General features: G+C 44.6%; 1 protein-coding gene across 10 annotated transcripts in view; it reads right to left on the minus strand.

Moving 5' to 3' along the window:
• Window positions 1-24518, minus strand: part of DGKZ (diacylglycerol kinase zeta) — a 140497-nt gene that overhangs the window by 100271 nt on the left and 15708 nt on the right. For 2 of the 10 annotated variants that reach the window (XM_083462560.1, XM_083462569.1), the window contains exon 1: window positions 17076-17739. The exons of 2 other annotated variants lie outside the window; for them this stretch is intronic. In XM_083462560.1, coding sequence (XP_083318686.1) covers window positions 17076-17137 — 62 coding nt within the window. In that variant the 5' untranslated portion in view covers window positions 17138-17739. Of the gene's footprint in view, window positions 1-11220; window positions 11849-17075; window positions 17740-24518 lie in introns of those variants that run through there. 6 more of the 10 variants (XM_083462567.1, XM_083462562.1, XM_083462566.1 and 3 more) reach the window with 6 other exon arrangements.

Genomic DNA, 24518 nt, shown 5'->3' on the forward strand with positions numbered 1-24518 from the left:
TCAATTCCTCTCTCCCATCAGAAGAAAGGACACGATCGACGTACTTAGGCTACCAATGCTTTCATCCTTTTCTGTTTCCATATTAAGACCAGGAGATAAAGAACACAAAGAGCAGCTGCCACCAGGTTATATTGCTCATTCCTGCCAAGTGGGCACATTCATTGATGTGGGTGACTTTACTGTTGCAGCAGCATCCAACTTTTTGGGGGGTTTTTCCTACTATGAGGCAAGAGTTGTGCAATAAGCATACAATGCTAACCCAGTTCTTTTTTTTAAGACCCCAAGCAGCCTTAAAAACCCCCCAAATATGCATATAATTTTTTCTGAAGGCATTTAGTTTTCACATCAGAAGCAGCATGTTAAGGTTGTATGTTTGTAAAATTCAAAGACAAAATTTTATTAGATTTACTTGCAATGATGTCTTGGCTTTCTTTTGGTGGAACCCAAGAATCTCTGCTGGGGTCCACCGTAATTGATGCACACAGTGTGCACTGATACAACACATCTTGTAATTCATACCTGCTACATCACACCCATGCTTTGTTGCTTAGAGTCACATTCCAGAAAGTTACATTCCAGAAAGTTATCAGAACTGGAAATTTGAGAACACTACTGCTACAATAATGCTACAATATTCAAGCTTCATGTAAGACACAACATAAGATCCAACAAAACTTTATTTGGAATCGGGGTATATAATTAATATATATGTGTGAAAAGAAGAGAGAGAGAGAGAGAAACCAGATGCACAAATGCGGCTCCTCAGTACCCGTTCAAGACACCATGTTGCATATTTTCTGGCATCACCACCCTTATCATAACACAGACAACTTCATATGAATTGTCAGGAAAGGGGTCTCCATGCACTGTAATTATTTCCTACATCTTGGAAGCACTAGTGAACACACTCTCTTTCACCACTGGATGCTATCAGAGGAGAGCAGTTCTAATTGGCCTCTCTCTTTCCTCTCCTGGTAGCGTCCAATTAGAACTGTTCGCTCTCCTCCTTTCCAAGTGTGTTGGCCAACCAGAAACAGACAGTGAGTGGAGCACCCTCAAAGATCTGACTATGGTTGGGCTGGGCTGCAACAGTGAGAGCTGTCTGTGGTTGTAACCATCACTTTCTCAGGTTGCTGTGAAGTCTGCTTTGCAATTTCCCCCACTGGATTTATGGAGCTCAAGTTAGTGGAATTCAGCAAGGGACGGGTTGGTAGCAATGCCAATGTTTACGTAGCTCCCCTTCAACATGCGACGCATGGGCAACTGACTCAGTGCCCCCGCCCTTTAAAAGGGCTGCTGGTGCCATAACTGTTCTGGCTAGCCCCCTGCTCTATCAGTGGAAAGAGTAACAAGCTTGGCAAGGAGGGAGTATGGAAGCAGGCATGCCACGGATAGGAAAAAATGTATTTGCAAAGCTATGTCTCCCCACCCACCTATGTGGTCTAAGAGTTGCCAGATTCAGTATGGGAGTAGGTCATTATACTTTAAAACAGTTGCACAGAATTTCAGAAAGTGCTGCTTCTCTCATTTTAGTGAGACTATAATGGGTTAAGCTGCTCCCTTCAAAATCTACAGCAAGCGCTGCTGCTGCTAAAAAAAGGCACCTGTCTCCATCTGCCACAGAGTCTAGCTATCTCCTAAACAATTATTGGTTAATGTTTCTATATTTATATCCCATATTTCTTCCATCAGAGAACCGAAGGTGTGCAGAAGTGGTTTCAAGATGGTCAAAGTAGTGGCTTCATGTGCTTTCAGATCTATCATGCTGTTAATAGACCACTTCTGTATGGTGGGGGAGGAGTCACTAACTTCCTTCTGGCATTCCAAAATGCGCAATAGCTTTTCATAGATAGCAAACACATCTTCTAACTACCATCATAGCCCAAGGGGGGCAAAACTAAAGCACAGACATTTAGATTTGTGTGGAATTCAGCAAAGGGTGAGGCAAGTGGAAATTCCTAGGGATGTTGGGAATCACCCTGGAGCAAATATGGATTTGCATTTCAGGTAAGGCAGCAAATCTATTGTGTGAGGTAACCTAGCCAAGTCCCAAGACATACAGTTTCTGGCAGAGATAGCTTTGTATGACTGCCTGGTAGTACACAGCTGCGGCTCCAGAAAAAAAATGTAGATAGGATTTAAATACCTTACTGTGGTAATAATAATAATAATAATAATAATAATAATAATTGACAGGCACAAAGGAATCTGCCTTAACCTGACATAGCGTATTGGTCCATCTAGGTTACCCAAGCTTGGGTCTCCAGCTGTTGTTGGACTGCAACTCCCATCACCCCTAGCTAGCCGGACCAGTAGTCAGGGATGATGGGAATTGTAGTCCGAAAACATCTGGAGCCCCAAATTTGGGAAACCCTGATCTCATTCAATACTGTCTACATAGACTGGCAGCACCTTTCCAGAATTTCAGACAGCAGCTCTTTGATAAAGAAGGTAATGACCAAAGGAGGAATAAGACCTACCACAAAACTGTCCTGTCACCATCTCATATCTGGCCTAGCTGTCTCTTCTGACAACTTGCCTGAAGCAAGATTGATCCCTGACCAAACATGTATACTGCACAGTATATGCAAAGGTGGTGCCGCAGTTGTCTGCACTTCCTGAACTTGCCATTGCATGAACTTGCGGTGTTGCCTTTGCTTAGAGGTTGAGCGAGTAGAGCAGCCCCTTGCAAGTAAACATTTAAAAGCCAATGAGTTTACATGCCGGTGCTCAGCAAAGGTAAACAGGTCAGAAAATCTAGGGATGGTCAGTATGTGAGAGGTGGAATTGGAGACATGTGGAGACAGGGGGAAAGGCAGACAGTGCATGGATGTGTTCTGCGCCTGGAATGTATACATGTCTGAATCTTCTTCATGTAATTCAAGTCTTGAATTGCTCAAAAATGTCACTTGGAATGCTCCAAACCTGCCTCATGAGCCCCTGTCTGCCCACCCCAACCATACACTTTAAAATGTCCCTGAAAAGTCCTCAAGGCAAAAGTGGTAAAATTTACCACTAGCCTATTAGTGCTACAGCCTGCTGGTTCTAGTACCAGCCCACGCATTCGTATGGGCCTACAAAGTCCATAACCATCATAAAGGTAAAGGTAAAGGGACCCCTGACTGTTAGATCCAGTCGCAAACGACTCTTGGGTTGCGGCACTCATCTTGCTTTACTGGCTGAGGAAGCCGGCGTACAGCTTCCAGGTCATGTGGCCAGCATGACTAAGCTGCTTCTGGCAAACCAGAGCAGCACACGGAAACGCCGTTTACCTTCCTGCCGGAGCGGTACCTATTTATCTACTTGCACTTTGACATGCTTTCGAACTGCTAGGTTGGCAGGAGCAGGGACCGAGCAACGGGAGCTCACCCCATCGGATTCGAACCGCCGACCTTCCGATCGACAAGCCCTAGGCTCTCTGGTTTAGACCATGGCGCCACCCGCATCCCATAACCATCATACATACCTAATATTTAACCCAAATGGTCTGTGACCTGAGTGATTGCTAGTAGAAAAGCTTGCAGCTGGGAACAGCTACTGTCTAATACTCACCAATTCACCAATCCTCATGTCAGCAGCCATTCCAAAATGCAAACGTAAACCATGTGTAAACTACCTCAGATGTGCTCTCCTTTTATGGCTTTCACACCCAGCTCCTCTACTCCCCTCCCTCCAGTAAATGAAACAGCATACCTAAGTTTTCCCCTATATGTCAAATCACTCAAGTATGTATAGCTAGCTGCTACACTTAACACATCAGTAAAGCCTCTGGGTGCCTTGTTTATGCCACCCTTGCTCGTCATCTTCCCAACACAGTGGTCCTGGTAAAAGCAGACTCTGCTAGAAAGGGGAAAGTGCATGCAAGTGCTGAAAGAACCCCATATGGATCTGCACCAATTCCATCACACTCTGTTCCAGAGTTGGGGGGGGGGGAATTAGGACAGTCAACCAATTAAGGAATTTAATTAGTCTGCTGCCTTTTAGCTAAGTATATTTGAATATAGGGATTTTGAGATCCTGAAGGAAGTATGACATAACTTGCAATTTAAGAAAGCTATCACTCACTGTTTTAAAAAGAAAAACCAAAGGTGACCTTTCCTTCCTTTTCATTTCCTATTATAGTAACACATCAGAACTGAAATAGCCTAAAAATGAACAAGTGGGACCTAAATTCAAAGCTCCAATTAAAACTAGACCTCCTCAGTTAGCCAACTAAAACTTAATTTTAATTATCACAGCTTATTGTCGAAAAGAAGGAGGATGACGTTTCCTGCTAAGAGTTGTGGAATTATGAAAATGAGCAGGCCGCATTTGAAAAGCTTGTTGCCAGAAGTTGGCAAAACTTCTATAACACTTTCATGCTTCATAATTCTGAGGCTCATCTCAGGATTTTAAGGGGGTGAATTATGTAGTTTGACTTTTAAAAAAACACACCAAAAAAAAACCCTTATGGACACATCTTATTAAAACCAAGGACTGGATGATTCATGTGGCAAAGCAGGGTAAGTTTCCAACCAAGAGGCCAACATCCCACTACATCTGTTCAGAATATATGGAAGGAAATCAACAAATACGTGAATTCCTTTTCGCTAACGGTCAGCACCAAGGATCACCTGGGAAATGAAGTATATTGCCTCTCCCTACTTAGTAGTAGATAGGTAGCCGTGTTGGTCTGTCATAGTCAAAATAAAAAAATTCCTTCCAGTAGCACCTTAAAGACCAACTAAGTTAGTTCTTGGTATGAGCTTTCGTGTGCATGCACACTTCTTCAGATGCACACTTCTTCAGATTCAGTGTGTATCTGAATAAGTGTGCATGCACACGAAAGCTCATACCAAGAACTAACTTAGTTGGTCTTTAAGGTGCTACTGGAAGGAAATTTTTTATTCTCCCTACTTAGTATGTTTTTTTAAAGAAAGCAATTATCCTCCATACTGGCACAAAGTGATAACACACATTCTCCCTTTCCCAAATTTTCTTTTCCGTGTAGACCCTCCTCCCTCATAGGAGTTTATAGAGTCTCCCTCATAGGAGTTTATGCTATTAGGGGTGGTATTCTAGAAGAAGTTCAGACAGACATGCTGAACGACAGCTGTCACCATATTGCAAACAGAAACTTGTTGCTTTCACCCTCCAGCTCACATCCTGCCTGAGAGTCACGTGTAAACAAGAATGGTTTTAACACTCTTTCTAACAAAAGGGACTCCAATGAGATGAAAGAGCAAAGGTAGACCAACCTTGCTGGAGGGTGCGCTTCTCTGAAGTTAGCCTTGGGGTGGGAAGTTGCAGCATGCATGCAGCAGGGTCTGCTCGTGCAAAGGGACCTCTGCACCTCTCTACCCTCTGGGCCCCCTAAACCTTATCTGGAGGGTTGGGGAACCCCCAGAACAGAATTAGGGAACACAAGAGAGGTCACAAGAGGAAGAGTCTCATTGTGTGAGCAGATCTTATTTCCCATGCACACTCAGTACTATGTTAATTCCACCCTTAGATAGTAGACACTGGAAATTAATAATTATTCTGACGGGGGGAAACATAATGGGGGTCAGCACAGCACCACTCCAGAAAGCTCTAGTAAGAAATTAGCACATCATGCCCACAAATAAGGTAAAAAGTAATCCACCTCTCAAGCACTTTTCAGAGCAGTCAAGAAGAACCAAACTCGGCCCTGCACTTGGTATGTTCTTTCTGATGACTGAGGAATTGGCTTCACAGAACTTTGCTCACAAAAAAGGCACATTCATCTCATTAGAAGGACAAGACCAGAGTTATTAAAATCTGAGTAATGTACATTCGTTGATATGTAGAACAGGGGGCGGGGGGGATTAAGTGGTCCACTGAGACTGCCTGCAATTTTCAAGCAGTCTGCAGGGGATTGGAGGGGAGGGTTCAGAATCACTGTTCTAGAGGAAAGCAGGGATCAAATTTATCAAGGAGGAAAGCAGCAATTATCCTTTCCATCCCTCAAGGACTACAATGATGTTTCGGGTTTAATCTGGAGAGAAAGAAAAATCATCTGCAAACCAAATCCTCCAAATGCAGCTTTTAATAGATGGTTCCAGACCTCCCTTTATTCACCTTGCATTCAGGGATAAAATGCAGCCAAGTCATCCACAGATTTATTTTATTTCAAAAGTGAGAGTAAAGGGCCAATTTAACTGCTTTTCAGGTAAATACACCACATCCTGCCCCTCATGACTACATAGTTCTCAACCAGCATGGAGTCGAATGAAGGCGACACACATAATATCCTCTCAGCATCCTTCACTAGTGACCTCTAAGTGATCAAGGGACCACATGTCTGGCTAATTCTAGAGCGGGGGAAACTCTAGGGACAGATTTGTTGGGGCACAGTGGGATGCCTGTCAGGACCAGGTGCATAATTTGACCTAGAAATGAGAAAGCACAGACCACATTAGCACAAGGACACACTTTTGCCTCGGCCTCCCACCAAATAGATTTTTAACCTCTTGCATTTTTTACCGATTTTTTCGCATAGATGTCACAATGGCAACTTCACTAAAGCTTGCCATTTAAACATGGGCTAATACGGTTACGCACAAAAGTTGGCCAACAGCCACTATGACTTTTAGGGAGCCCAGTCATTTGCCATAAAACATTGTCGACAGCTTAATCAGATACCAGGGCACTGTCTTCTGGGGTTCAAATTACATCCCTTGAAGCTGAAATTACAGCCTGCTTCCCATCTATACCAATAGCTTCCCACACAGAAGTCCTCCATCAGCACAGCGAGATGGCACTTGTGCAGCATAACAACGAGGTGTCAGACCAGCTTCTGCTTGCTTTCCATACACAGAGTACTATTCCTAGGAGCATCTGACAAAGCAGTATGTTCCACAGCTACCTGTGTGTAGGAAAGAGCCAACACTTGGGAGCATTTGTTCAAGCTTCTAAATAAAAAAGAATGGGGTCTGGAAGGAAAAGGTGTCTGAGAATACTTTGCAGGTTTTTTAAGTGGAAAAAAAGATTGAAATTTATAATATTAAAGGGAAACCTTGCCATTGCCATAAAGAATGATATTCAGTTCTTTGAAATGGGTATCACTTCCCTTAGCAGCTAGAAGGATTCATCAGCAGGATTTTATCTATATTTTGAGTCTGCTGGCTGTATTCCTTTCACCTGGAATTCAACACCTCTCCACTCTCCTCTACCAAACCAATTCACACTAATGTTTTTGCCACCTCCACAAGGAAAGTGACCAGGGAGATGCATCCAAGTTCAGCTCTTCCAAAATGTGATGCCAAGACTAGCATCTCCAATTCACACTTTACGGGCAGTCCAGTTGTGTCTCCTGTACCTGTGAATTGAATTGAAGTGCTACATAACCCCAAATGCTTAAAACTAGAAGCCTACAAAATGCCAGCTTTGAAGAGTGATTGCTCCCAAGCAATCAATTAGCACCCAAGTTTTGATCAGATTTAACAGCTTTTTTAAAAAATAAGAATAATTAATGTTTCAGGATCTAGGTATACAAGACCTAATTACTTGCATGCTAATTTGATCATCAAGGATCACAGGGAAAAGACTGGCATTCATTAACAAGCAGTGCCCCTCACTAAGACATAGATGGTGTAACGTGAGCTTCAGAGTTACCACAGCCCCAGACAGAAATGCTTCATCAATGCTTCCATTCCTGTTCCAGCAATTACAGGTGCCCTGGTTTTTCTCAGTCGTGTAAGATAGGGCAGCTGAACTGTAAGGATAGAAAGGGAGAGTCTGATACTTCTCAAATGAGAAAGAGAAAAGGGAATATTTCTCTTGAATCTAAGCTCCTCTAAATATTCTACATAAACCCCACCACAGCTAGACCTGTAATTCAGGTTTGGGAAAGGTATGTTTAGTATTATTCCCGAGTCATCCATTCATGCTGGATTTATGTTGTGCTCTGACAAAATATAGACTATACCCACTGAAATATTTTACATACAACCCATCCACACCACTGGTGCAGTTGCTTTCTATAGAAATCTCTGGGCAGAAGGTAGGAAATCAGCAGTGCGTCGAGTTACTGGATACTATGGATCCAGAAGCAGATCAAGTGGACCCAGATTCTCACACTTGCTCCTAAAAGAGTTTTATTCAGCCTTGTACTTAAACATTCACCTGGTAGTAAGTAGCCTTTATAAAGCTGATTATAAGTGCATGGGTTTACCACTATATTTAATACAGAATAGCTGCTACCATAACCACATGTTTCTATTCAGAAAGAGGTGACCAATTAGAACATTTTTTAAAAAAAAATCACAGATGAGCGAGTTAAACTTTATATATATATATATGAAAAATCTATCACAGGGCCTCAAAATTCACCACCATCTAAAAAAAAGAGGAAAGAATCAACAAAGAGAGATTTCTGTGGACTTAGGCCCAAATTTCTAACTATCCATGGCAAAGTTCACAAACATTGTGAAACAAAATGAAAGTTTATTCAGGGAAAACATGAATTCATTTATATACAGTGCATTTGGTTGATATGACCATGATGGTCAAAACAAACTACAAACATACAATGCATTCTAGTTTGGTTATCCATTGATTTAACTTTTAGAGCCATCAACTGCCATATTATGGGAGAATGCCTAGGAATAAAGGCAGGCAGGCAGACTACAGATCAGCCCAATTTCAAGTAGGTCACAATAGAACTACCCATCCCTGGGTGTTTGGAGCACCCCCAGCATAGCTGATAATTGTGTGCAATTTTAGCCCTTGCTTCTCCTCTCTTTAATTATGTTCATTCTGTGCAAGGGTACCTTGAGAGGCATTCATACTTGGCAAGGGGAATCCCAGAAGCACGTGTACACTGCTGGCCTGCATGTGCAAAACTAGATTCAAGCTGCAGCAAGAAGGAAGGCAAACAGCATTTGTGATGAGCTCAGCCCAGAAAGTGGGGCTTTGGGCAGCGGGAGCAGTAGTAGTAGTAGTGAGGACTTGCTAGCCATCCCCCATCAGCTGCCTACATGCAATTGGGGTAGCATTAGGGCATTAGATCTGCTGGCCCCTCCAGCTTCTCCTGAAATGGCTTGGTCTGAGACTGGACCAACAACTGCAGCCAGTGAGCACTTGTCCCAGTGGCAACATGGGCCCCATGAAAGCAGCCCCCAAAGCAGTGAGGTTCAGCCTTAGCTGGCCTAGCAAGGCCAAAATCCTTTTTGAAATTACTGTCTCCCTCAGAGAGAGAGAGAGTGCACAAGCGAGCATTACTCTGCCTTCCCATTCTCTCCAGTGTTTAAAGGAGATAGTGTTTGCATGAATCCATGGCGATATATATGTGACTTGGCTTACTTTCTTAAGCAAACATTTCTGCATACTTTTTGAGATTTCTGCCATGGATTCCCCGGTTGTCTTAAGGACTAGTCTCAGTCTCAGCTTTCTATAAAGTCTTCTAAATAACTCCTCAATAATATACTGCCTATACTTTGTAAAAATCCCATGCACACTGATGGTGTGTGTGTGTGCATGTATGTGTATTTCTATCAGCCCGTGGCTGAGCTCACCTGCTTGAGTTATCTGCTCTGCAGTTCACTTTTAGCTCTTCCTTTCTACTTGTGGCACTCTTGTAGCCTAGATTATGTTAGCCATCACAAATCTTCCAGTCATGGGGATCATTGGTGTCAGGTTACTCGTCAGCGCACACAAGAACTACACACCAAGGGAACTGTGGTCATGGTGTGTCTGTGGATTTGTGGTTGAAGATGAAAGATGGCACAGCCATCGTAATAAATGTTAATTCTGGTTTTTAAATTGTATTTATGTCACTTCTTTTATTTCCTAATCACTCAGCATCCAGCACATTGCACCACACTTGCTACAATAGGCAGAAAAATAATTAAGCAGTCCCCCAAGAACCTCAGCAATTTTCAAGTGATCTGTGAGACAAAAAAGGTAGGAAACCATGCTGTACACTAAAGAAAGAGTTTTTGGTGGGTTCACATTCCTATACTGTGTGACTTTTCCAGCTAACAGACTCTGGAAATCTCCAAACCTGAAATCTTCCACTGTTGTCCAAAAAGCAACACAGAGATTACAAAGAGAGTCCCTATGGTATAATGGTTAGAATGCCAGATTAGGACCTCAGATACCAGTGTTAAAATCCCCACTCTGCCATGAAGTTTACTGGGGTGCTTGGGCTAATAGCGCTCTCTCCCCCCCTAACCTACTTCACAGGGTTGTTGTGAACATAAAATGGCCAAGAAGAGAACCATGTATTTCACCTTCAGCTCCTTGGAGGAAAGGCAGGATATAAACGTAAAAGTTGTGTTTGAATATGAGATCAGAATTTCCAGTTATGTTACACAGGGCCTGAGGGCAAACAGCACATTGGAAAGGACAACCCTAAGAACCATACAACTACAGTACGTGTGCCTGGCAAGGATGTTTCTTCTTCCCTGATACCGCCTCCTCCATTTCTGTCTCCCAGACAAATACCAACAGCCCAGTTCCTTCCAAGATTTAGGTGCCACGAGGGAATAGCAAGCTCAGTGTCACAATGAGGCAGAAGGCTATAGCCTTTGTTTTTGTAACCTCAACTAGTTTCAAAAGCTACTATTCCTTGTCAACAGGCAATGACGCCCAGGGACATTTTGTGAAGCACTTGGTGGAGGCATGGGGTGGGTGGGGAGCTATTAACTTTTCCCACAAAAACGGGGTGGGGAAGCACACACAGTCTCTACAAACAGATATAACAACACTTTCATTTGTTGAATGAATGTGCTCAAGAACTAACCAGTGAGAAAGAAAAAATAGTTTTTGAGGGGCAAGAACAAGAGCTGCACTTGATGTTTACAGTTTGCAATGCCGGTCAATGCTTTAGATGCTCCCCAAGACAAGGAACAGGCAGGGACAACCCTTGAGTGCATCCTCCCAAGACGCTCTACCTTCCTTCTATTAATTCGCAGCACCCACCAGCTCTTGATACCGCGCGTTCCAAAACCCCAACGCTGCAGGCTGGAATCCCGGGCTGCTAGTCTCATGTACACTGACGCTGAGAAAACGGGGAGCGGGCAGAGAAGAGGGGAATCACCTCCACACGTTCCATGATTCCACTCTGGCTCCCGAATACGGCGGGGCAGGTAACCGGACTGAAGAGGTCGCGTCAGGCGATCTCCATGACGCGCCCCAGGTGGGAATCGGGGCACCCCGGCGTCACCCAAGAACGAGGATCTGCGCCCCATTTTTTGGAGAGCTCGCCCACCCGCTCACCTGCGGCCGAAGATCTTAAGCCCCGTAAACCTCTTCTTGCTGTGCCTCCGCGCGGGGACCTTCTCCGGCTCCGGACACATGGAGCTCTCCGAGCTAGCGGAGGACGGCGAGCTGGAGCAGGCGGCGGCCGCCGCCGCCGCGGCACCACCACCACCGGCAGCGCCGCCGCCGCCCAAGTCCCTCTCGGTGCCCTCCTGCGGCTCCATGCGCCTGCCGGCTGCGCTGCTCGCTCACCTGCCCGGCAGGACGCCAGTCATTCCCGCGGGACAAGACGGCGGCGATCGGGCTCACAAGGAAGCGGAGGCGGAGGCAGCCTCTCGCCCGAGTCCATGAATCCGCTGCCAAGGCGGGCGAGAGGCGGAAAGCGGCGCCAGGCTGCCTCGTCCGAGGGCGAATCTGCGGGGCAGCTCCCCAAGAACAGCAGCAGCAGCAGTCAACTGGCGCGCCACAGCTTCGCGCGTCCCCGCGGTGGGCGCTGCATGCCCAGCTCAACCCTCGGCTGCGATCCCCGGCGCGCCTCGTCGGGAAACTGGAGCGCTGCAGGAAGTATCAGCAGCAAGCAAGGTAAGAGCCCGAGGACCCCAGATAGCTGCCCGGGAAGCTGCCTCCTCGCAGCCCGCACACCCAGGCAAACGCAGGCAGCCAGCTCCACCTGCCGTTCCCACGTGCGCACTGCATGCGCAGCAGCCGGCGGCAGAGCGAGGGGCGGGACGGAATAACAGCGGCCGCGCAGGGAAGGCCTGGAGGAGCGCCCTCCCTTCCAGGCAGCCGGCGGGAGAAATAGAACTGACACACGGACACCTCTCTCCTCAAGGAAGACTAGGGGACAGATCTGGGGGCAGCGTGGCCTGTGCAACTGTAGGAGTTACTTGCATCCATGGGGGATCCGCAGGCCAGCGAGGGAATTCCATCTGGGATACTGGCCTAGGACTGTGGCCCAGGGCTGGCGGGTTGGTGGCAGCGCCACGGAGTGACGAAGAAGTGCTTTTGCTCTAAGCATCTGGATTCGTCGGACCTAGCTGGGTGTTCTCACCGTTCTGCCGCTGCTAATGGGAGCCTCATTTGCAGTCTCAGGCCACGTGCCTGAACAGAGCAAACAGATTGCAATACTTTATAGGGAATGGAAGCTAGAGAGAGAATATGTATTCAAACAAAAAGTTTAATTCGGTTTGGACCAAAAACACAAAGCTAAGCATGAATCAGAGGTGCCAACTTGAATAAAATATAGTGCCCCACATACACACACTATTTGAAGGGAAACACACATCAACTTTGTGTCCAGCCCCCTCAAATATTTTATTGTGGGGGCTGAAGGCCCCACTGCCCCTAAAAATTGATTCCTATGGCATGACAATAACTTTTGGCGCTGGTGATCACCTACATTGCAAAGGCACTTGGTATCAGTTACCTATGGAAATACAGTGGTACCTCGGGTTAAGTACTTAATTCGTTCCGGAGGTCTGTTCTTAACCTGAAACTGTTCTTAACCTGAAGCACCACTTTAGCTAATGGGGCCTCCTGCTGCTGCCGCGCTGTTGGAGCACGATTTCTGTTCTTATCCTGAAGCAAAGTTCTTAACCTGAAGCGCTATTTCTGGGTTAGCGGAGTCTGTAACCTGAAGCATATGTAACCTGAAGCATATGTAACCCGAGGTACCACTGTATCCCTGCAAAGCAATTTGAGGTCTCCCCCATGAGCCAGGACTTGGCTTGTTTGGTTTGTGCCTCCATTGGTGAAAACTAAAGACATCAAGTGTCTCCAAGCAAATTTTCACATTTTGTGTATTTCCCCACTGCTGCTTTTAGCCTAAGCTGCCCTCTGTAATTCCTGGAGCCTAGCCTTCAGCCTTATGTAAGTGCAATTTGGAACATTATGAATGAGCCAGGGCGCAACTTCCTCCTAGAGGCTTCACTGTCCTGCTTCTCTGGGATTACTCCCTGGAATTTCCAGATTAGATTAGACAAATAGGACCTGCAACAACAAAAATTAAGTGTACTGGTAACTTCCTAGCAGAGTTCCTGCCAGCCATCAAGTAATGCTCTCCTCCAGAATGCTGTGTTGCATTCTATTTCACTCTGCACCACCACCACCACGTTTTTTGTTTTCTGACTGACGCTCAGCATTCCATGGATACCAAGAATGCTCAGTCACCATAGGGCTGTTCTTTAAAGGTGTGGCCCATTAATTGTTGTATTTTCAAAAGGATTTTCAGTTGGTTGGTTGGTTGGTACTTCTGCAATCCTTGGGGTACATAAAACACAGGAAGCTGCATTATACTGAATGAGACAATCAGTCCATCTAGCTCAGTATTAACCACATTGACTTGGTAGCATTTCTCCAGGGCTTCAGGAGGGAGTCTCTCCCAGCCCAGTCTAGGCTGGGATTGAACCTGGGACCTTCTGCATGCAAAGCAGAGGCTCTACCACGGAGCTATGGGCCTCCCCCCAAATATACCAGTCATTCTGATACCTCTTCTTTTTTTTCTGTGGTTCTGTTTTGGCTTCATTTCTGTTGACATCACTTAATTTCACTAACATGGAAATGATTAGATTTGCATTCCCATATTCTTCAAAACTCTCAGCTATTTTGATTAATTACCGGTATCTTTCTCTTTGGAGTTACACTTGTGTGCATCTATTTTGCCTTACATTATGGCAGTTCTTCGTGGCAGCAGGGCTGTATGTGAGCAGCACAAATCCCAGCTAAGGCTTGTGATCACAGTCTCACTATAAATTGGAACAGGACAGAACAAATTGCCCACAACATAACAAATTGTGGCCCACAAAACATTAGCTTGTTAACTTCCTGCTCATGGCAGGAAGAATGCTTGTGACTTGCATTTGGAAACATCTTGAGGGAGTCACAACAGGAGCCTGATACAGCAGGTTTCGTTCCTAGCTATATCAGAGAAGCTGACACAAAAAATTCACTTGTTCAATGGCTAAACAAAGCAAGACACATTCTATTCAGTGTGGTTTAATTTTCTTTTATTAGGGGCAGATGGGGCTTGTCAACCTTCTCAGTGATGGAATGCCTTCCCATCAGATGTCAAACAGATGAACAACTACAGTGGTACCTCGGGTTACATACGCTTCAGGTTACACACTCCGCTAACCCAGAAATTCTTCAGGTTAAGAACTTTGCTTCAGGATAAGAACAGAAATCGGGTCCGGCGGCGCGGCGACAGCAGGAAGCCCCATTAGCTAAAGTGGTGCTTCCGGTTAAGAACAGTTTCAGGTTAAGAACGGACCTCCGGAACGAATTAAGTACTTAACCTGAGGTACCACTGTATATGACTTTTAGAAGAGGCAGCCCTGTATAGGGAAGTTTTTAATGTTTGATGTTTTATTTTGCTGGAAGTCGCCACAGTGGCTAGAGCAATCCAGTCAGATGGGCAGCATATTATCTATTATTGTTATTATTATTAAAAGTGCTGTAACATAATAGGCCCTTTATCTTGCACAAAGCCCACACACCCTGCTTTGTAATCTCTTAAACTGTGAGGCTGGATTTCTGGTTCCTGACTGTGACACAGCTGATACAGCTTTGCTTCAACTGAATATGCTCAATATGTACTCGTGTTTTTTTAAAAAAAATGTTGTTTGGATTCTTGCAAGGACTACATGAGTTATATTTGAACTAAGATTTATTTTTCTGCATCTTTATATGGTATAGTTTCATTGAAAGCCTTAAAAAAAAGTTGGCACAACCCTAGCATGTGTTTCGACATCTTATGCACACAGAACCTGGCAAGAAAAGGAGGTCGCCTGGTCCAGCCCATCAAATCTTCCTAAGGGGAAAATAATCTCATACCAAAGTGCAGAACTATTATCCAAGTTTACAAATCTCCAGTAGATCTCTTACCTAGTGTTATAAATCTCTGCTGTCTCAGAGGTCCGATAAGTGTAACAGCAATCAGTATGAAGACACCACTTGGATTAAGAGTTTTGATGCTTCAAGCAAAAAAGCCAGGAAAAGAAAGATGGAGAGGGGTGGGAATCCCAAGTTAACCACTGAACAGTATTGGGGGAAAATGTATATCCCCAAATATGGTAGCCACTTCCACTCAGGCTGCCCTCGAAGACTTTTCAAGCAGCAAATGTTCTTATAATAATAATTGTATTATTTATATGCCACCCATTTACATAGCCAAATTGCGTGGTGCAATTGGAGTGATTGCCCCCGGGGCTGTGCCTTTCATAATTATTATTTTTAAGTAAGTCTCTAGCACTTCCAGAAGGCAAGTTATTAATAAAAATGTGCAGCCTGACTACAGATAAAGAGTTTCCTGAAGTCAGGGGCACAGGTTTTGCATTGCTGTGTTTCATCATGCCACTGCTTTTAAAATCCTTGCCATTTCATGAGACAGAGCATAATGAATTGTACTTGAGTTATCCTTGCAGCTTGCCCAAACCAACTCAGATGTTCTCGGGAGCATTCAACTAAGAAACGATTCCATCTGCATGAGTGCTTTCAAAGGGATATATTCAGACATCTTCAGTGGGTCACAGGGTACGTGTGTGAGGGAAGATGCAGTACAGTGTGGTAGAGTGGAATGTATGGAGGGAACAGCAACACATTATGTTTGCGGCTAGACATTCCCCTCTCCCTCCATCCCATTGCTTCTTGCTCTGAATAGTTTCTTGCTGTCTGTTTTGCTTTTCCCCTCTCACCTAGATCTGGTATTCAAAGGCCTACCACTCTGTGGTTTTAGAAATGGAAAGCTACGTACCACTTTGCCGTATCGCTCAACATGCAGACTATTTATGCTCACCAAGGGAGAGGGTGACTTCACCTAGGAAACCCACACCTGTTCCCTGGAAATGGGAGCAGCTGTCAACATCATCACTCCCTCAAACCCACACAACACACACACACCTCTTTCCTTTTTTGCAAAGCAAATGAACTTCACAGCCAGCTCCTTCCTTTCTTCTTGAGTTTTCACACATCAGCTCACTGGGAGCCCAGCATAGAAGCAAGCCAGGCCAGCTCAATACATTTTGCTGCGTGAGGCAAAAGGCAAGTGCACTCCCCCCCCCCCATTCCATGTACAGAAGCCAACAGGGCAGGCAGCTAAATCTTATTTTCAATACTAGCAATGGGGTAGTATCCTCTACAGCGCCTGAGAGCAGCAGCTAGTGTCAAGGGTGCAGATCAGATTGTGTGGCACCCTCGTCTTGGTCCACTTCCCGCCCTTCAGCTTCTGCCATCCAAAGCAACTGTCACACAATATTTACATGCCACTTGTTAATACCTCAAAGCAGTTCACAGAAATAATAATACCATTTCATCAGTAAAAATGTTCTGCCTGACAACAGCGTGAGCCCTGGATGGGAGCAAGTTTGGAGAGCATCCCTGGGGAGGGGAGAGAGGTCATTGATGGAAACCTTCCAGTTCCAACCACAAAAAGTGGCAGGGGGAAGTGCCCAAAACACACCCTCCTTACTCCCCACAACAGTATCTAGGAAGAAATGAGGATACCCCCTTTGCAGCTCCATCACAATGGCTTCTTGAGGGGAAAACATTCGGGATTCCTGGAACCACATTTGCTTCCCCACCCCCATTTCCTCTCCTCTCAGGACACCCTGCATCCTACCAGCCTCTCGGATATATGTTAAAGCCATTAGCACGGGAGGAGGAGCAGCCTGGCCGCCTTGTCCCCTGCCCCACACAGGCCTCCCTTCCTCCACGCAGGCGGCGAATGGCCCCAAGGGGAGGAAGGGATTCCATGGCAAAGGCCCTTTCCCTCCACAATAGCAGGATGTAAACAACAGCTCTCCGTGCGAGAGACCAGGGCGTCAGCCCAGACGGCGAGAGGAAATCAGCAGAGTCCCAGCCTGGCCGGCCGGCAGTACCTGGCGGCGGTGCTTTTCCCGGGGGGGCTCCGCGGGACATCCCACGACCGGTGCCACCACATCTGCCCTTCGGGGACGGGCAGGTCCTCCTCAGACCACCTCGGACCTCCTCTGCACGGCCTCGCCGCCCCTCTTCCCGCGGCCGGGCTGCGGAGTCATTCCCGGCAGGGCAGACCCTCGCCAGCAGCTCCTTGCCATCAGGTCCGCAGCGCGGGGCACACTGGCTTTGTTCGCGCGCTCTCTCTCCACCCTGTTCCTCTTTTTATGGGCTTCCTGAAAGGGTAGCAGGCAGCCTGAGACGGCCGCCGCAGCCGCCGCTGCACCACGCTGTGCAAAGCATACACGCGCACCGATTCCCAGCCCACGTTGCTTCTCTCAGGCGAGAGAAGCCTCGACGCCGAAGCCTCTCTGCTCAGACTTGGGCAAGTGGCAACAAGTTCCCGTCGTACAAGTCTCTCTCGGGTGGCGAGAATTCTCCCTCAGGGCTGAAGCGCCTCCTTACGACAGCGGAGGAAACTCCTCACAGCCTTTCCCCGGTTGAGAAATGGCCATCTGAATGCGTTAGGTCAGCTACTCTGGCTACACACCACAGAGAGGCCATGGTATTTCTTCCCTCGCTTTGGGAACAACCAGAAGCACGCTCGCTCCCCTTTCTGGCCCTTGCCCTGCTAACCAATGAAGGGCGTCGGCGTACTAAACACTTTGACCTAATACGTTTGGCTGCCTGGTTGGGGGGACAGCAAAGAGCACCCCTTCTCAGCACCAGATTTGGGGTGGGGCAGATCCCCTGTACAGGGTGCCAAGCCGAAGGGGCTCAAAATTGAGAAGATGCATAACTGAGAAGATCCATTTGGGGACGCCAAAGTTTGGCCTCGCACAGTGTGGGGAAATACCGGTAGATCTTTGGGCCTGATTTGTTAGTCTTTTTGAGAAACTGCTGGGATTCCTGAGTACTGAAGCTGAGCACAGGTGTCCCTTATTAGGCCTTCAAGGTTAAGGCTAATGAGAGTGGGGTGATCCAAAAACCATGGCGGGAGGGGTGAGTGCTCATTATCTGTAAAGCTCTACCAATTAAGCCCTATGATTGGGCATATCAGGTCATATGATTCAGGTCAGTTTTGCTTAAACTCAGGGTTTGGGCTATTGTAAGACAGCGCTCATCGTGCAATGATCACTACTACCGGTCATGCTGCCCAACTGAATTCTGTTCTATGCTCAGGAACCTCTTGCCCAACTTGCACCACCTTGAGTGCTAGCTAATTAATAACCAGACAAGACAGTCTTGTTGCTTTCTTTGCTTCTAAGTAGCTTTAACTTGTGTTGTGATTTGAAGCCTTTTTCTTCAATGAATCTTGTTTTTTAAATAAAGTTTTTATGTGTTTTTGAAGAACAGCTTTTTGTTTGAGCTCCTGGACCTGTTAGCCTTGGCTGCACCTTAGAGATGGGCCTTTCCTCACACACAGGGTGCCCTATTACGAAAGATTACCAAAGTCCACCCCTGCCCCTCTCCTATGTAAAGGAACATGGTACCAGTGCTATTTTTCTAGAAAAAGTGGTGCAGGAGCTTACCATTAACTTCTCCCTTGTTCTCTTAGAATGGCAATTATTATAAATTAATTTGGAGATAGTATTTAACACTAGTCAGATTAAATCAAATAAACAAGGAATATTCGGTGTTATGTTGGAGGGGATGCCAGGAAACGGAATTATGTTCACATGTGGTGGGGGTGTAAATATGTAAAAAAAATAGTGGAAAGGGTGTTTAAAGAGATAACAGAAATGACTGGGTTAAAGCTGACCAAAAGTCCAGAGGTAGCATTATTATCAATTTACAATGGGGTGGAAGGTTCACAAGCTATGAAGGACTTGCTTCCAAATTTATTGACAGCAGCACAAATTATTATAGCCAGGAAGTGGAAGTGGCAAGCAGAATATAAAACGGAAGAGTGGTATAAAGAGGTGTGGGATATAGCTATTAATGATAAATTAACATGTGCCATTCACGTAAGACGGGGAATATGCAGGAGAAATGATTTTGAGGAGATATGGAGGGTGTTTGTAGAATTTGTACTGTTAAAACAGAAAGGGGTCAAACCATCACAAGAGGTGTTTAAATTTTGGGAGGTTGGATAGTTGTAATGGATTGGTCTCGGTGGTGGGGTGCACATCTTTATTCTTATTTATTTATGATTATTACTTTGTAAAAAAAAAATTTTTAAAGAATGTGTTAAAAAAAATTAAAAAGAAAGAATGGCAATGGGGTGCCCACCTGAGAGGTGCCGGAGCTGAGCTCTGATGAGCTCCAGTTGGGGAAAAAAAGCCCTGCATAGTACCAAAGCTGGCCAAGTTATTTTGGCACCTGAATCAGGAAATCCCACAAGCGCTGTTTCCCAGCAGAAAAAATACACTCTTACTATAATTAACAAGTTGCTTGTCCTCTGTGATATCCAAAATCATCTGTCACCTCACTCTGACTTTTACCTAGCACTTTAAATATGCTTTCTATGGACTCGACTGCACTAAACATTTAAAGCAGTATTATACCACTTTAAACAATCATGGCTTCCTAGCCACCACAACCCAATAATTCTGGAGGCTGTAATTTGTCAAAGGTGCCTAGAGTGGTTAGGAGAGTCTTATTCCCCTCTGAGAGCTACAGTCCTCAAAGTGGTTGAACAATCAGTGCCTCTTCCAAGGGAACACTGGAAATCGTAGCTCTGTGTGGGGCATGCGGGTCTCCTAACAAATCTCAGTACCCTTAACAAACTATAGTTCCAGGAGCCTTTGTGGGAAGCGGTGACGGTTTAAAGTGGTGGGTTACTGCCATAAATGCATAGTGCAGATGGGGCCCAGGTTACTGTCTTTGCTGTCACAGCAGCCCCGGAAGGCAAGTCTCTTGTTATTTCTATGTTATAAAGAAAGAAACTGAGATTGAGAGGTGTGACACTTGCCCAAGGTCAATGTTCGTGGTGGAAAAGGAACTTGTACCCTGATCCAAATTTAGTGCTCTGCACTGGCTCTCACAGACTTGTAGAAGATGGCCAAATGCAAAGTCTAAGTTTGCATACAAATCGGCTTCTCCCTGCCTGCCACCAAAAATGGCAGACTTTCAGTTTTAGCAATCTCCCTACCACCACCTACATCAATAAGAGACATAAATTTAAACAAAAAGAGCCCAACATAACTTTTTAATTCCTTCAAAGATATGAAGGGAGTGTTGTATAAGACAGGAAAAAAGTGAAGGAGCTAAATGGCTGACCCAAGAGTGAAATTAGATATTATGTTATTCACATCTCCAGTCCTTGCTGGCTGATTCCCCCATGCCCCAATAAGTAACCAGTACAGAATGGGACTGTGGTATGAAAAGAAATTTTTCTTTATCTTTAGATGAACACTTTTAGTATTTCTATTGTTATTTTTTTATTACATTTCTTGTTTTATAATTATATTTATATTTTTATTCTACCATAAATTGATTTAGGACACCTTTTGAATGTTGTGAAATGATACTCAAATATAATAAACAAAACTAAAACTAAGCTTTGCCCTGCCTCAGGCTTGATCTAAATCAGAAAAGGGCACACCTGCAATTTGTAATAAAACAAAAGTATTATTTTCTGGTGAAGGCAGATCTTGCCACAATAACACATGGCTTCTTTACTTCCCTGCTGAAAAAGGGTCAGAAACCTCAGCTGGCACAATAATGCAACAGGTAGGATGCTAATGGGACCACATTTTTGATCTTCATGTTACATCTGAATTGCGTCAAGCTCGTTGGCTCCCCAACTTGTTTCCAGATCTGTTTGAAAGTGCTAGTTTTGGCCTTTAAATATCTAAATGGTTTAGGATGTGGACTGTGCTTTATTGATTATTGCTGTATTTTGATTGTGTGAAGCTTTGAAACTTTGAAAAGGCTGTGAAACTGAAAGGGATGAACAAAAAACCCCCCTAAGCTACATTTCCCAGCACTATCTTGCAAAACAAATATAACAGACATAATTTAAACTAACCCTCTACTGTTCTATGGCCTCCTCCAGAATTTCCTAAGATTTCATAGCAAAGTTTACAGTTTACAGGGTTCATGTGACTTAGCTAAAACTCCATGAGGAATTGAAAGTACAGTGGTACTTGGGTTAAGAACTTAATTCGTTCCGGAGGTCGGTTCTTAGCCTGAAACTGTTCTTAACCTAAGTTACCACTTTAGCTAATGGGGTCTCCCACTGCCGCCGCCGCACGATTTCTGTTCTCATCCTGAAGCAAAGTTCTTAACCCAAGGTACTATTTCTGGGTTAGCAGAGTCTGTAACCTGAAGCGTCTGTAACCCGAGGTACCACTGTATCAAGAACAGAAAGTAGGAGAGAAAGGCTCAAGAAGTGAGTAGGAAGTAGTGGTGGTAAGAATGACCCATATTATATCATCTGATGAGTGACAAAGAGTATGATTCTACTGTCCTGATGGCTTTCCAGCACCAATGGGGAACAGAAAGACCTTTGTTTTCACATTCAGACCACAAAACACTGATAAACAAAGGAATCTCCCATTTTAAAACTGCGAACAGAATGCTAATGAATTTTCTTACAAATAATTGTCATCATGACCTTATATATGTTACCATTTTATTTTTGAAAGTTAATTCTTTTTAAGGTTTGAAAGGATCAATGACAGAAAAATAATAACCCTTTTCTGGTTTTCCAACACTACAGGGAACATTGTTAAAGGGAAAGGACGAAATACTGTACAGCTTGAGCACGCCTATCTTTATTACAAGAATTGTTAATAAACAAAGCTGCATATTACATACATAGCATTATATGCACTAAGGAATATCACAATAAGATGTCCACACCTATGTCATTAATGATATTGGCAATTTATTGCATTTATATCTCAGGCCGTAGTTTTCAGAGCAATTCACAGCAGCACATTGAAAGATGTTGTAGGACTGTGATATGATGCACATTTCATTGGGAGCAGCAGCAACTATTAGTGAATTCAGTGGGACTTACTTCCAAGTAAATCCACGCTTATCTGCGAAATGAATATATTAGTTTTAGAGCACTTTTACAGCCATGGCATTGTCTGAGCAATTCTAGTGACTGTAGTATGGTAAGAATGATTGCAATTATTTTAGAAATTCCTAGTCCACACACTCCATTACAGAAGGACAGGTCTTCGGGGAAAAGAAACAACGAATCAGATTAAGACTGTGATCCTGTGTGCACATACCTGAGAATATTGAATATGACGGGGCTTACTTTAAACTGTATATATTTGCACTGCACACTTTTAGCAAAGATTCACCTGTTGGGTTTAAACCCCTTTATTTTCTGGGAAACAGCTGTTGTACATACTTGACCTAAGTAACTGTTAGGAAAGTGTGGTTTTCTACACAGCTAGTGTAACCGCTGCCATTGCAGGTGCTGTGTGGAATGTGGATGTATGAATGTCAGGACGGGAGATTTACTTTAAAAGAAGACAATTTAGAGGCTAAGTGTCTCTCTACACTATGTACAGTGCAGGAAAACTTATTATTTAACGAACTCAGTGATAAACATCAGCAAATTTACTTTCTCATCTGTTTCAACATTCTCTCATTTTGTGAGCCTTTTAAATAAATAAATAGGTAGACAGATAGATAGAAAGATTAGATAAAATGAACTGAACTGTGTGTTCCGCTTTCCAGCACTGGGCTACATTTCTCTCCAGATTGTTGTTGTTGTTGAACAAGCGTGAGCTTATTTCATCAATCAAGACAATGCCACTGCAGCCAAACACTAGTGTTCAAGGTAACTCAGTGAAACTGGCTGGCAGTATATTCAAGACAAACAAATAAGTGCCCCCCACCCCCAGGCAGCACATAATTAACTTACGAAATTCACTTCCACTGGACATGGCTTGCCTTAGATAGTTCCAAAAGGGCATTAGACAAATTCATGGAGGACAGGTCAACCAATGTCTATTTGCATGATAGCTGAGTGGAGCCTCCAGCCTGAGAGGCAATATACCTTAGAATGCCAAATGGCAGAACAAATGACAGGAGGGCTCTGCTCATGCTTTGTTTGTGGGCTTCCTGAAGGTATTTGGCTGGCTACAGATGGAAACAGGATACTAGACAAGATGGACTTTTGTCTAATCCAGCAAGGCTTCCTTTCTTTTATTATGTTCTTAACTGCATCCCATCCCTTTCTAAGAGATCAGGATATCATGCTGTTGGTGCTAATGCAACTATAGCACACACACACAAACACACACACACACGTATGGGATTTAATATCATCTGCATTTGAAGAGTGGGTAAAAAATTCATGAGATCTGTGGGAATTTACTCAGGAATGAATGTGGCATACCTTGACTATGGAGGACATGTATGTTCATATGAACGCCACAAAACCTAATAGGTGTGATCCAGCTTTAACAAAATCAGTGGAATGGTTGTAACTGATTTCTTTTAGAGATATTTTGAACCCGGAGCACACAGAAATCCCAAGGCAGCATTTACATTGTGCTTTGGGGTGCTTTAAATAATGGTGCTGCTAGCTAATTTAAATGCTTAATGTGAAGCATTTTAAGGAGTGTGATGTTGAAAGAGCCATAGCTTACAGTGGCAGCGGCAGAAGCAGCACCAAAAGGAGACTGGCTCCAACAGTATCTACAGAAACACTCGCACTAAGAAGGGTGTTTCCCGTTGATGTACAGCAACAATTCTCAAACATTCTCCCCCGAGGACCACTTGAAAATTGCTGTGGGTCTCAGTGGACTACTTAATAAACTCCTGTTGTTCTACAAATTAAAGCACATACATAATTTACGTTTTAATAACTACAGTCTTGCCTTTGTAAAGAGATGGATCCGCCTGTTTTGTTGAGCAACGCACTATGATCACTGTCACCAGAAGAAGAAAAAATACTGTAAAAAGTGCAGCTGTTCTTGACTGTTCCACAGCTTTTCCTGAATGGAGCTCATGAGCCACAAGTTGTCCACAGAACACAATCAGAGGCAGATTTTAGGCTCTTAAATTCAGTGTGTGTCCCCGTCCCCCCACCTCTCATGCTCTATTCTGCAGCATTGTTTTGACGCCCCTCCTGCAGGGCGGTGCCCAGAGCAAGTGTACCGGTCATGCTACCCTAAAATCGCCTCTGACACAGTTTGAGACTTTCTGCTCTACAGAGTACACTTGCTGGCCCTTGGGCTGCCAGGTGGTATCAGTTTTAAGGAGCTTTAAGGATACTTGGGGATTTTCTTGCTACACATCTGCACATTTAAGAGATCATGCATGCTACGTCTTGAACACATCACCTTCCATCAATAAACAGGAGAATGGCATTCAGCCTGTGCCAGTTCCAAACTATCCACACGACTCACAGAAACCATAGAATCATTTGTAGAGTTATAAGGGACCCTGAGGGTCATCCAGTCCAACCCCCTGCAATGCAGGGATATTTT

This window comes from Podarcis liolepis, assembly GCF_965112155.1.
Source record: "Podarcis liolepis genome assembly, chromosome: 1".
Lineage (NCBI taxonomy): Eukaryota > Metazoa > Chordata > Lepidosauria > Squamata > Lacertidae > Podarcis > Podarcis liolepis.